Genomic DNA, 13,212 nt, shown 5'->3' with positions numbered 1-13,212 from the left:
AATAATAAGCTGTACTTTCAATACTGACAGGAATATTATTGCTTAGCTGCGTAATATAATCTACAAAGAAATTATTAAAGTCTTCCGAGCTTACATCATCAACTGAAGATCTATTACTACATTTCTTATTTGTTAGACTATTTACAATTCTCCATAAAGCCTTACTTTTATTAACAGAGCTACTTATAATTTTACTGTGATAGGAAATTCTTGTCTTTTTTATTTCAATCCTATATGACTTTTTTGTTTCTTTATAGCAGGAGAGTAACTCAGGTGTTTTTAAGGTTTTATATAAATGATACAGCCCATCACATTTAGCCTTCAACGCTCTTAGCCTACTATCATACCATTCATTTTTTTGCTTGAAATTATTGGGTTTACAAGTTTTCCATTGGAATGAACCATTCACAGCTCTCATGAATATTTCAAAAAATTTATTGTACCTATCATTATAATTTGTTACGGAGTACACCTCCAACCAATTTATGGATTTCAGAAAACTTAGAAAAATTCCTACATTTACATTATTAATTAATCTAAACTTAGTGTTATTTACAGTACTTTTTACATCCTTATTTATGAAGTTGAGTCTAAACAGAATTCCTTCATGATCAGAAAAGAGAGAGAGTGAATGATTTCAGTTGACCATAGACTATTATGAATATCTGTCAAAATATTATCAATACATGATCCATTTGAAACTCCATCAAGACCAGGTCTAGTAATATCATTAATAGTAACAGTCAAACCAAAACTCTCAAACAAATTCAATAAATCATTTTTAAAGCAATCATGACCTAAAATATTTACATTAAAATCTCCACATATGATCAAACTGTAACCATTTTTAAAAACAGCACTTAATACATTATAAAAACACGTTAAGAATTCATTAAAAAAACTTATACTTCTATTGTAGGGTCTATAAACTGACAAAATTATTATTTTATCCCTGACAAGTTCAATTGCTGAAACTTCGCATACCATTTCGATTGACATGTCTCTAATATGATCAAGAGCCCTGAATTCCAGTTGATCAAGAACAAAAATAGCTGACCCACCCCGTGCTCGGTTTGTTCTACAAAAAACAGAGGCAGTTTTAAAACCAGGCAGATATGTAAAATCCACATCAGTACTATTAATCCAATGCTCAGCTATAGTAAGAACTTTTATATTGTATTTAGTACAAATAAGAGACAAGTAGTCGAATTTATTACATAGGCCTTGTATATTCAAGAAAAAACAATAAATTAAGCTTGTCATTGCTATAATCATTATACCTGGTTACCAATGAGAAATTGTGAGAAACAGAATTAGAAATCATAATATTATCAGGCCCTCTTTCAACAATATTAACATGGGTATCAGTCCTTAATTGTAAATCTACAGCAGATATGCTTGAAGCATCTTTGTCATGAGAGTTTAATTTAAATGCTCCACAACAACTGGCATATAGGGTTCAACAGGAGGATTGTCAACATAATTAGAATCGTATTCAGATCCTAAAGTTTCATCAATTGTTATAAAAGATTGTATGATATCATTCTGACTGTCAATGGATTTTCTTCTAGAAGAAAGCTTTTCTGGACTAAATGCACGATCAATACTGGTAGGGACTACTAACTTATTTCTGTATAATTTCTCTCTGTCATACTCGCCAATTAACGCAGAGTCTATTTTTCTACTCACACTCTGTTTACCTTTTTTATTCAGGTGCAAACCATGCTTTGTGTAGTTGGAAGGTTCAAGATACCATATATCAATTAGATGAATGCTATTCCTATGACACAAGGAACGAATTTCACTATTTAGCGCATCAATCATTTCATTCTCAGTTGAATTGAAACTTAAATCATACCTGTAAGGAACAGTTGACAATATCAAATTACAATTTCCATATTCATTTGCTAAATAACTCAACTTTATAATGTAAGCTTCAATATCGCTTTTTTTGAAATTGTTCGACACACTATTTGTACCCGCTATAACAAACACCCAATCATTCAGACCCAGATTATGACGTCTACTACAAGAAAGCATTTCATTCGAAATTATTTCGAAAGTTGCTCCTGGCGCAACGTAAGCCTCACATGAGTAGCCAACCGGCAGTCTCTCCCATATTAAATCTCTCATTTTTCTACCCTGACTATCAGCCCACAAATAAACACTATAACGTGAATAACTTACAGTATTACCTTTAATTACTTTATTTTGTTTAGTTACTGAAGCATATGTCATATTCGAAGTCGATTTGACATTAGGGTTGGACCAAGTTAGTCTTGATGCCGCAGAAGCATTTTCCGTTATTGTGTTCCGTAGACAGAGATTATCAGCTTCCAGAGTTTCTATCGTAGTCATAATTTTCTTTATTTGATCACTCAAACCTTCAATTTCTAACTTGTGATTTTTAATTTTTTCTTTTAGGGTTGAAACATTTTCATTGACAGAAACAATTTTAGGTAAATCTATCTCAGCTACATAATTATTCACTGTATTGCATGATACGTCGACTCGCGATTTTCTGCATCTACATTCAACTGAAAACTCATTCAACCTAGTCTCCATGTCAGCAGCACGATCTACCGCTGCTTCCCACTCTATTAGACGCTTTTCAAGAGTCTCTTTAAGTTCATGAATTTCCTGCAGTAAATGAGGACAGCACTCAGAAGAAGAATCTTTCACTGACAGTTCAAAAGCCGCTGACTTTATCACTCTTACACCGTCGTTTGAAGCAGAAACCTCCTCATGTAAAGACTCAGAAAGCTCGCTATCAAATTTAGATGATATATCTACGAATGGCATCAAATTTTCCGGTAGACTGTTCAAAGAATTTTCAGGAGATTTACTTCTTATAGACGAATCATGAGTATATGATACGCTAAAATTTCTGGATGAGGCAGGCGGTGTATTCATGTCTATTTTCTCGTGATTATGCGTTCCCGTTCTACTTTTAAGCATGACAATTTCAGCATCCGTCCTAACACTAGCACAGCAATTTCTCGCTAAGCATCTCCAAACAATATCTCCGGTGGACACCGGCCCCGCTTTTCGATATTTGAAAGAGTCAACGAGAATCGCTGGGTTGCCCTTGCTCGTAGTTGTTTTTATCATATTTATTCATAGAAAAACAGAAAATGAAAATCGTAGCTTGAAATGTTTATATGTAAATTGTTATAAAAGAATTGATTTGTTGATATTGCTGATAAACAATGATATTGTTATCATGTATATTGTTCAGTGAAACAAGAATAACCTTCATAAAAAACAGCAATTGGAAAGCACAGAGATTCAAACAAAACCGCCTGCAGACTTTGAATTGTCTCAATCGTTGATTGGTTACAAGCAAAGGTTATTGGGTTAGTTGCTAGGCGACCGCACGAGTAAACAAAAGATACCGGTATTCAACAAGCAGCTGATCGTTGAGTCGCAAAGAACACAGTCCGAAACACAATGTTAACTAATCACAAAGTCAGATAGTGAGTCTCAAGATGACAATAACAACAACTTAAATACAGTACTGAACTTGTAAAAACTATTCTCAGTTTCTCAATACAGTGCACTTGTCCAGCAAAACTAACCTCTTGGCTACAGAAATCATCCGAAACACTTAGTGAAAATAAGGTTCGACCAATCAGGTAAATTACTGCATTTATTCACTTATAAACACTATAACAACCGTCTGAAATCACTAAATTCTGTCAATTTTTCAATTAAATAATTAAGATTCTAAATAAATACGGAGAAGTAATTACAGCAAACTAACTGGGCAGATCAGTCCTGCCAACCAATATCTGCCAAAATATAAATGCCAAAATAACTCAAGTAATCGTTTATATGATATGTAAAGACTACCAGCCACTGTCAGTTGTTGAACGCACTAGTTTCAATAAACTATTAAAACCATTGCACCTCAATACAAAATGCCCAGCCGGTTTACAATCAAAAGACTGATTTTGGACAAATTTGATGTCATATCTGCTACCATGAAACAAACATTGGCCGATAAGAAATGTGTCTTGACAACAGATATCTGGACTGACCCGCAAACACGCAGTTTTATTAGTGTCACAGTTCATTTTTATGAAGAAAGCAATGATAGATTGATATTCAGTGGAACAATTGGGATTTTCATGCTTGAAGACCACCATCCCAGTCAGCAGTAAGGCTTGATTCAAGGCTTGAATTAGAAGCAGCCTTCACTTGCCAATCAAGGCTGAAGTTGAATCCAGCTGGAAACAATCTTGCTTGACATTCAACTCTAAGTCCCCTTGAATTTCCATACTAGAATCGAAAGCAGCATACCCTTGTTTTTCAAGGCTAACAAACTTGGTTGGAATCGAAATTTAATATGGCATGCTATGTATTCGTTCGAATTTAGCTTTTATTGCATGGGTCAAACAAGTCTTGACTTTGCCTTGAATTACCCTTGTTAGTCAAAGCTAACAGTCTTGATTAGAATTGATCTTGAATATGGCTCGAAAGGTATTCTTTCGAATTTAGCTTTTATTGCATGAGTCAAACAAGTCTTGACTCTGCCTTGAATAACCCTTGTCAGTTAAAGCAATACCTACTATTACTTCAGGCCCCACAACTAATTAATGACGTCATAACATAGATTGATTCTTCCTAGATCGTAGTAGTTTCTACTAGCTTATCAATGTAACTTTTGTTACTGTATCGATTTATTGGATGGAATACTATCTAAATTTTAAATTAAATACACTTGTAATTTTATTGAAATAAAAACACTTTATTCCACAAATTCAATAATTTATCCATATTTTCAGATTGATAGACATAGTCCTACTCAATTCAGTGATAGAGCTATTGATAAATTCATCTCAACCAAAAATACTTAATAATAGCCTGTATCAGAGTCAAAGGAGAGGTAAATCAAAGATAAACCAAATTTCCTAACTCTTTTTTAGGAAAGAGGCTCCCACAAACTTGATCACAATTGATCTGTAGTACAAAAAAACCCATCAGGAGATGTTTTTCAGTTAGGTAAAACCTTTAATATTATGATTTTATGGGCAGTTCCAACACGTTGCATTTACTTTTTAATTTATTAATTCAAAAGCTCTTCCACACACTTTATTCACACTGTTCTTCCACACTCTAATTACACTGTTATTTCACATTTTATTTACACTGTTCTTTCACACTTTAATTAAATTTTCCACTCACACTTTATTTACACTGTTCTTCTACACTTCATGTAAACCGTTGTTTTGTAGAATTGAAGCTCTTTCTTCTTATCGCTCGTATCCATTTTCATTTCAAAGTATCATCTTTCAAAAAAGTAAAAAAACCGTTTTAAACTTTAAAACCGTATGGAAACTTTTGGAATCTTGTTATAATTCCCGCAACAATTAGGTACACAGCAGTATCCCAATGATTTAAAACCCCAAATTCATTATTACTTTTCACAAACAAATATTAGAAGAATGATAAACAAACCATATTCATTGAAATGGAACACCGTGAAAATTGAATTTGTAATTCCAATTTTGTTGATTAACATATCAGATGTGATAACAAGCATCAGCGCCCTTATTTCGCTTGCTTACCGCCAGTAGATCATCGATGATCTACATGTGATGACGTCATAGTTTATTAGAGATCAGTTGTGGGGCCTGAAGTAATAGTAGGTATTGGTTAAAGCCGATTTGAATCGATCTTGAATATAGCTTGCTACGTATTCCCTTGAATTTTGTTTCTATTGTGAGTGTCGAACAATCCTCGAGTAGCCTATTTTACATTGTCTTCTTTACATTGTCTATTTCTCATTGTCACTTCCAAAATCTCCTCTAATACAGGGGAGAGGAGATCAACCTGTAGTGTTCATCCCACACAGCACAAAAAGTTTAAAAAACGTTTAATAAATTGATAAATGTTTGAAATGTATAAATCCGATAAACGTTATGAAAACAACATTTAATAAACGTTAGGGAATTTTACTAAAATGAACGTTCACTCTATAAACGTTTAATAAACATCTAGAATGTATATTGCTGATAAACGTTATGAAAACAACTTAGAAATGTTTACTAAAATAAACGTTAGAAAGGTTGGTACAGTATGGAATTTCTACAGTACCTACCCAGTCAACACACTAAGTGAAAATGTTATAAGTGAAAATCAAACATTTTTTACAGAAGGTGTCTCCTCCCCCCTCACCTGTGTAACTTAATCCCTAAAAATGTCTCAATTTAGGCTTTCTGACCAATAGGCCTAATTCCTAAGTGGAATTGAATTCCAATCCCTTTCTATCTTCTTCAAAAATCGTCTCCAACTCACCGTTATCGAGATAAAGAAAATGTTTTACACAAATTAAGACTGAAATTTTTTTGAGTTTTCCAAAAAGTCTCACTTTAAGCTTTTTGTTAATCAATTCAAATACTTTTTGTCTTTTGAGAAAATCGTCTAAAATGCACTGTTAACGATATAATTGACCTTTTGCGCTAAATCCACAGGGACTTAGGGAATAAATTTGCCAGATGTTCAAGTTTCCCAAAAAAGTCGAAAAATTGTATTTCTAATCAATAGTTCGGATGCAGGATTGAATTTCAAACACTTTTTGTCTCTTGCGAAAATCGTCTACAACGTACTGTTGATGATATAATAGACCTTTTGCGCTAATTTTAATCCAGATAGGACTTGGAAAAAATTTGACCGATTTCTAAGTTTCCTAAAAATGTTCAAAAAAGCAGTCTTTTATCACTTATTCGGCTACAGAAGTAGATTTCCAGCACTTCTTCTCAATGCAAAAATCCCGTCAGACGGGCCGTTGACGGGCTACTAACGTTTAAAATTTTAAATAATTGGTAATTGATGATGGAGAATTTTGAAAAAATTAATTAACGATTCTGTTCATGTTATAAATATTGTCCTAGAATTTCAAATGTTTCCATCCAAAATTGAAAAAGTTATATCATTTTTTCAAATTAGATTCCAGTTTGTGCTAAAAATCATGTCACACACCAAGCCTATGAAATAATTTTCAAGTTTTAAATTCAAATAATAATAAACTAGGTACTATTTTATTGATTCCAACATTATTTCAGTGGAAGCACAAATATAGATTTCCCCCATAAAGAAATCATTAATCCGTCCCAGAATATAGACTGTTTTAATGTTAACAATAAAGATTGTCTATATCAATAACTTTGAAACTCCCGGGTAATTCATGCTTGTGCACTACTGCGCTTGAGCGACAGCCATTAAAGATGTCCTGTGCTCCTGTCTCCTTCAGTTTTCAGTAGTTGAAGGTGAAGTTCGTTCATTGTTTGTTTATCCTTTATTTTATCGCATCATCAAGTTGATGATAATTTTTGATTGCTGAAGGTCTTAAATTAAGGTAAGATCATTCATTTATGTCTAGGATATTTATTGATAAGTTCAATAGCATACAGAAGTTACCTACTAAACAAAGCTGTTTAGCCTAGTTTTGGCAAAGCGTTATTCCCCAGATAAATTTGTAAAGCACATGTTGTTTTTAAAAGCACTATGGTAAATAATTATGTTAGGCCCTATTAATAACCCTGATACAACATTAATTGCAATGTTTAGTGTGTATAAGTTAATTTTTTCCATTTTTAAACCCAAACAGTTGATTTAACCAACTGTTAACATTGTTGGTACCGTACCTTAAACTTGTAAAACAACTATCAAGTGTGGTTTTGATTTTATGATTTAGGTAATAATTTTTAAACTAGTGATTATATGATTCAGTAGTATCATAATAGATTGATTTAATTATTATGAATGTTTAAGATATAAGAAGCTATTGTAAAATGTTACAATAATAAAGCTAATACCAGAATAGGCTTAGCCTACCCTCTAATAATATTAGTTATTTATAGGCATATTAGGGACTATGGTTACATTTGACCTAAGTAACTTTTTGAATACAGTATTTTGATTAGATAAAACATTATTTATTTCAATATGACTAGTATCAAATCAACCTCTTGAGAAATACTCTAAATAAACTGTAAATAGCAGCAATCATTCTTATTGATAGGCTACAATTTAATAATTAGTTCAGTACTATGTAAGGTCCTTAAATACTCCCTTGTATTGGTTTATTGTTTTAATACTATCAATTTATTAAAACCATATTAAATTATTACTTCAAAATTTCGGTGTAAATGCACGTCCAGTGCCAACATACCTGTCATCAAATTTTTGGTTGGGATCGATTATTAAGTATGCTATTTTGAGCACAAATTTAAACGACGGTCACTATTGTTTTTGAAATAAACTAAGTTCAAAGTAGCACAATTTTACATGCATTTAACCTATGAGTAGCAGCCATTTTATTATTGAAATCATCAAATTATGATATTCCCAATCTGAGTTTTCCTAACCCAAAGCTTTTCCTAACCTAAGCTTTATTAACCTAAAGCTTTTCCTAACCTTAGCTACTTATGGTTGCTACTTATAGCATATAGGTTAAATGCATGTAAAGCTGTGCTACTTTGAACTTAGTTTATTTTGAAAATAGTGACCGCCGTTTAATTTTTTGATTTTGTGCTCAAAATATCATAGGCCTACTAAATCGATCCCAACCAAAAATTTGATGACAGGTATGTTGGCACTGGACGTGCACTTTAGCCAAAATTTCTTTCAATTAGATAATTGCTTTCATACATGTTCCATTTGATTTCAGACGAAGGTGGGAATAGAACTGCAGATACATATTATACTAAAATCCACCATGACAGATGAATATGATGCCAAGGATTAGATTTGAAAAAAGTTCTTCTCCTCTCTACATTTGATGAAAGCCATTTTCAGTAAGTTGCACTCTGTCTCCTCCAATAATCAAATTTTTCAACATACATAAACAAACTTACTTGTAACCTTAACAAACAAACTTAGGCTACCTACAATAGCCTATATTCAAGAATTACTGGAGCAGTTTTAAGATTTTATGTCAAGCCCTATTAATAACCCTAATATAACAGTAATTGCAATTTTTAGTGTGTATAAGTTGAATGTTTATCATTTTCAAACACTGAGGCCCGGTTGCACAAAAGCCGGTTAAATTTTAACTGTGATTAATTCCGCGAGAGCCAATCAGAGAAGCCGTTTTATCAAAAACGCATTCTCTGATTGGTTCTCGTGAAGTTAATCACGGTTAAAATTTAACTGGCTTTTGTGCAACCGGGTCTAATAGTTGATTAAACTGTTACCATTGTTGGTTAACTTCAAACTTGTAAAAAACTATCAAGTTAGTGGTTTTAATTTCATGATTCAATACATTTTAAGCTAGTGATTATATGATTCAGTAATATTATAATAGATTGATTCAATATCATGGATGGTTATGATATAAAAGAAGCTATCGTAAAATGTTACAATAATAGAACTATTCATAACACCACCTACTAATTATTAGTTACGGTATATTTATTAGGGACAATTATTTATCATGCAAATATTGGTTGGTTCTGAATTTATTTATCCTTTTGTGGATACAATCACAAATCATAAAAATATAATTTGGAAAGAATAGCAGGCTTTGCCCAAAACTATTTTATTCTCAAATTTTGATAATGAATAATATGTCCCAAAATGTTTTTATAATTTTACTGCTGAAAGTTCAAGTTTAATTTTCATTGATGTTTAAAAAAATATAGGTATAAAAATCAGAAATAAAATATAAATTACTAGCAGGCCCTCTTTTTCATGTCTATATTGACTGGACTAATATGGTTGCAACTTTAAGTGAGTTAGTGTGAACGCATTACTGGGATAAAACATACCTATAGTCTTTTTTCTTTAGGGCTACTTTTGAATAATACTTGAGAATAGAAATCAAAGAAAAATAAAAATAATATTATTCTAATATTTTTATTTCTAAAAAGAAATATGCCAATTTTAAAATGGGTACTTGAATTTCTGTTTTTATTCACATACCTACAGGTATGGTTTGAAAAACAAATACGGCTATCTACTACAGTGCAGTGTAAATATTGCCTAAAACGCTAACCTTGCTAACATATAAAAATTAACATACAATAAAAATAAGTAACATCCATATTTATATAACCAAAAATGTCATATATTCGACTATAAAGGAATAGCACATTCGCTCCTGGGTGGCACATATATGTGCGACATGACTAATCAACTCCTCCCAATAAAAAATTAGGTTTACTTCATATATACCAGGTTCAATTAATACAGAATACTCCACACATTCCAAATCATATCACCTGTTGAAATGAATATTTCCTTAACAGTAATTTGAATTACTCTGGAAGATCGTTAAATTCCTCAAGTTTCTAAAATTTCAGGGGTTTTTCACTCGTGACACATATATGTGCCACTCGGTCTTTATATAGAATGGTGAGTGTAAACCAAGGATAGTGTATAGCAGGTTGCCTCAATCGCGTTTACATACGCGGATGAGATGGCATGAGCCTACGTGGCAAACGCCGGCTTCCCATAAGAATTACATACAAAACACCGCGTCAAATATCACTTCCTCACATAAAAACCGCTGTATTGATAAAAAATATGAATATGCTATTCAATTCAGAAAGAAACAAGCTCCACATCAATGTGTATTTTGAAAACATTAATTCATTTCGAAAAGTGTAGAAAGTCCTTGAATCTATCACTATATTCAATCGGTAAAACCTATTCATATTTGTGAAAAGGCTGGTAACTTATTTGTTTTGGACTTATTTTAAACAATAATATGACAAAATGAAGCGAACTTATTTAATTTTATGCTGGTCGTCCAATAATATTTAAAAATGATTGTTTATTATTTGACAATTGTTTGTGAAAATTGATAGTTGTATCGTCGCCCGGAATGCTAGTTGCAAGCATTTGTATTAATGATATTTGTTTAAGACTTTATTAATTGACATATACCTAGAACCAATTTAGCGAAATCATGGAACTGTTCACCATGGTTACAATTTATTTTTAGAACGTTGAACTGTCTGGTTACTAATAATTATTTCAGTTGTCTACTGGAAAGCGTAGTGCCAACACGTTGCTCTTGTATTGTGTTTTTGTTTCTGCTCAGTGCAGTATTATTGTTATTATTGACGATTATTAGTATATTTTATTGATTATTTTCATGGGACACAAATTTACAAAGGAAATACCATATATTATTCACAAATAATATAACATTAATTATTCATGAAATTATTCAACTACTTTACAGTACAGTAGTGTAATGCGCTTTATTTTTTGATAAAATAACAGCATTAAAGTCATTAAAAGTCATGATTATCTATTTTTTTATCATAATTGGGATAAATAAAAATCTTTATAATGTTTAAATGATGTTCATATATTCTTAGGGCTTATCTAGACTGTTTATTTTTGTGATAAAGCTAGGCAACCGTTGATGGGTTCGCATTGCTATGTTTCAGGAGTTGTTGATAAAATAACGTTAATATCCTGAAATTCCTAAAGAAGCTGTTAGTTCTTTCCACAGACTTCATAAGGATAAAATTTCTAAACGAGAATAGAATCTGTTTAAGAGAAAGAACTAAAACGATGCAGAAAAAACTAATAGAAAGTACAAAAACGTATTTGAAATGGTATTATCAAATCAAATTGTGTGTTCAAACGATTTGTTTTAGACTCGCCGGTAACATTTATAGGATTTTTACTGAAAATTAGTTTGATATTGTTTCAAAGGGGATAAAATGCTGAACATTTTGATGTCAATCACTTCTATGTAAAGTTGATGGTTGATTTGCTATGAGGGCTCAAAGTTGGCATTTTTACATTTGAATGCATGTTAAGCCAGGGCGAGAGGTCGCAGCATGACGTCACACCATAGCAGGCTGCGGTCTCCACGCGTCTTATGTGATCAAGGCAACCTACTATTATACTATTCTTGAGTTTTTTCCAATTATAAGGAAATAGCAGTATCATCAAAGGCCAATGACATACATATTCATCATAAAATTCATCATTAGTAAATTATTATTATTGATCATGTTTTCAAAGTATAAAAATAAAAATCCAAGAAAATATTTGACTTACAGATAGAAAATTTAAGTGTCCAATATGATGTGAAATGAAAATAGTTCATTCAATAAACTTATTTGTGAATAAAACAATCATGTCAAAAAGGCTTTCTTTTATGAAAGTATGGAATAATCATAAATTAGTAGTCCCAATACATGTGGAGAAATTGCAAATCAGTTACTTGAATCAAAGAAGAACTCATCGTTTCGTACACTTCACCGCTTGCTCCCAATACTCTTTTCAAATTTCTTCTACATGTTTGCCTTTTTGCAACCAATGTCCAATCACTGCTACCCAAAGACGGAACCTCCTTCAAACACAGTTTTTCAACAACCTTTGAAATTCAACGATACATATGCACATATACAGAGTGAGTCATATGTATGGGAACCCTTCAATAATTTGGAGACTGTTGTAGATATAATTCTGTAACTTTCAGGATCAGTTATTGATAGAATAAGCTTTAAATACGAGAAAATGTGATTATTCAATTGCAAATTATTGTTGATTCTATTAAATCATTCACTTTGAAGAGATAGCAGACCTCATGTGTGTCTCCAGCGTTATTACCCTGTCACCAGCTGGCTCAAATCACTGAATAGTAGACTTGAGATGCGCGGGAACATTAGCGTCAGGTGATCAATTTTCATAACGGCAAGGAAAGTTGTGTGAGTGCGCCACACCAGATTTTTACATTTCATTTCAAAAGATGCTCCCGAAATGTTCCCCTTTATTATCTCGTTTGACAGTGTGCCAAACTGTCATAAATGTAAATGAGATGTCCTTATGAAGGTCTAAGTCAACCACTTATGAGGGGTTGAAATCCATTTATGTATGTCAAAAGGTAGAGTATTTGACCAATAACTTATCCTGAAAGTTACAGTATGTATATCAGTCTCCAACTTATAAAAGTTTTTAAGCTACATAATCAGCATTCTGAGAATTGATTACCGAGAAATTTTATATTTTACTCATAATAACCTATTAAGTTATCCCACTAAACTGTACATTTCATATTTTACAGGACCAAGAGTAGAGAGACTACGCCTCATGAAGCTCAAATCGAGGACGATAGCAGTTCAAAGTAAAAATATATAATTAGTTATAAATTGAAAGTTCAATTTTTGTAATATTTAATAAAAATCATTGCATTTTATTGAAAATAATGCTTTCTTATTTACATTTTTCGCTCATATAGTA

At 32.0% G+C, this 13,212-nt stretch overlaps 1 protein-coding gene across 1 annotated transcript; it reads right to left on the bottom strand.

Moving 5' to 3' along the window:
• Positions 1-824: 824 nt before the first annotated feature.
• LOC111058565 lies at positions 825-2,792 on the bottom strand. The gene is made up of 2 exons (XM_039424882.1): positions 1,701-2,792; positions 825-1,078 (listed from the first exon to the last, which is right to left on the bottom strand). Exons 1-2 carry the CDS (start codon positions 2,563-2,565, stop codon positions 942-944), a joined length of 1,002 nt encoding a protein of 333 aa, XP_039280816.1. The 5' UTR covers positions 2,566-2,792; the 3' UTR covers positions 825-941.
• Between the last annotated feature and the right edge of the window lie 10,420 nt (positions 2,793-13,212).

The sequence above is a fragment of the Nilaparvata lugens genome, chromosome 1 (genome assembly GCF_014356525.2).
Source record: "Nilaparvata lugens isolate BPH chromosome 1, ASM1435652v1, whole genome shotgun sequence".
Classification (NCBI taxonomy): Eukaryota; Metazoa; Arthropoda; class Insecta; order Hemiptera; family Delphacidae; genus Nilaparvata; species Nilaparvata lugens.
This window is presented reverse-complemented; position numbering and strand designations above follow the sequence as displayed.

Excerpts from the sequence above, each read along its gene's own strand:
- LOC111058565 (XM_039424882.1), bottom strand. The coding sequence starts at position 2,565 with ATGGAGACTAGGTTGAATGAGTTTTCAGTTGAATGTAGATGCAGAAAA. Across the intron at positions 1,079-1,700 it reads TTTGCACCTGAATAAAAAAG|AACAAACCGAGCACGGGGTG; the intron begins GTAAACAGAGTG and ends TGTTTTTTGTAG.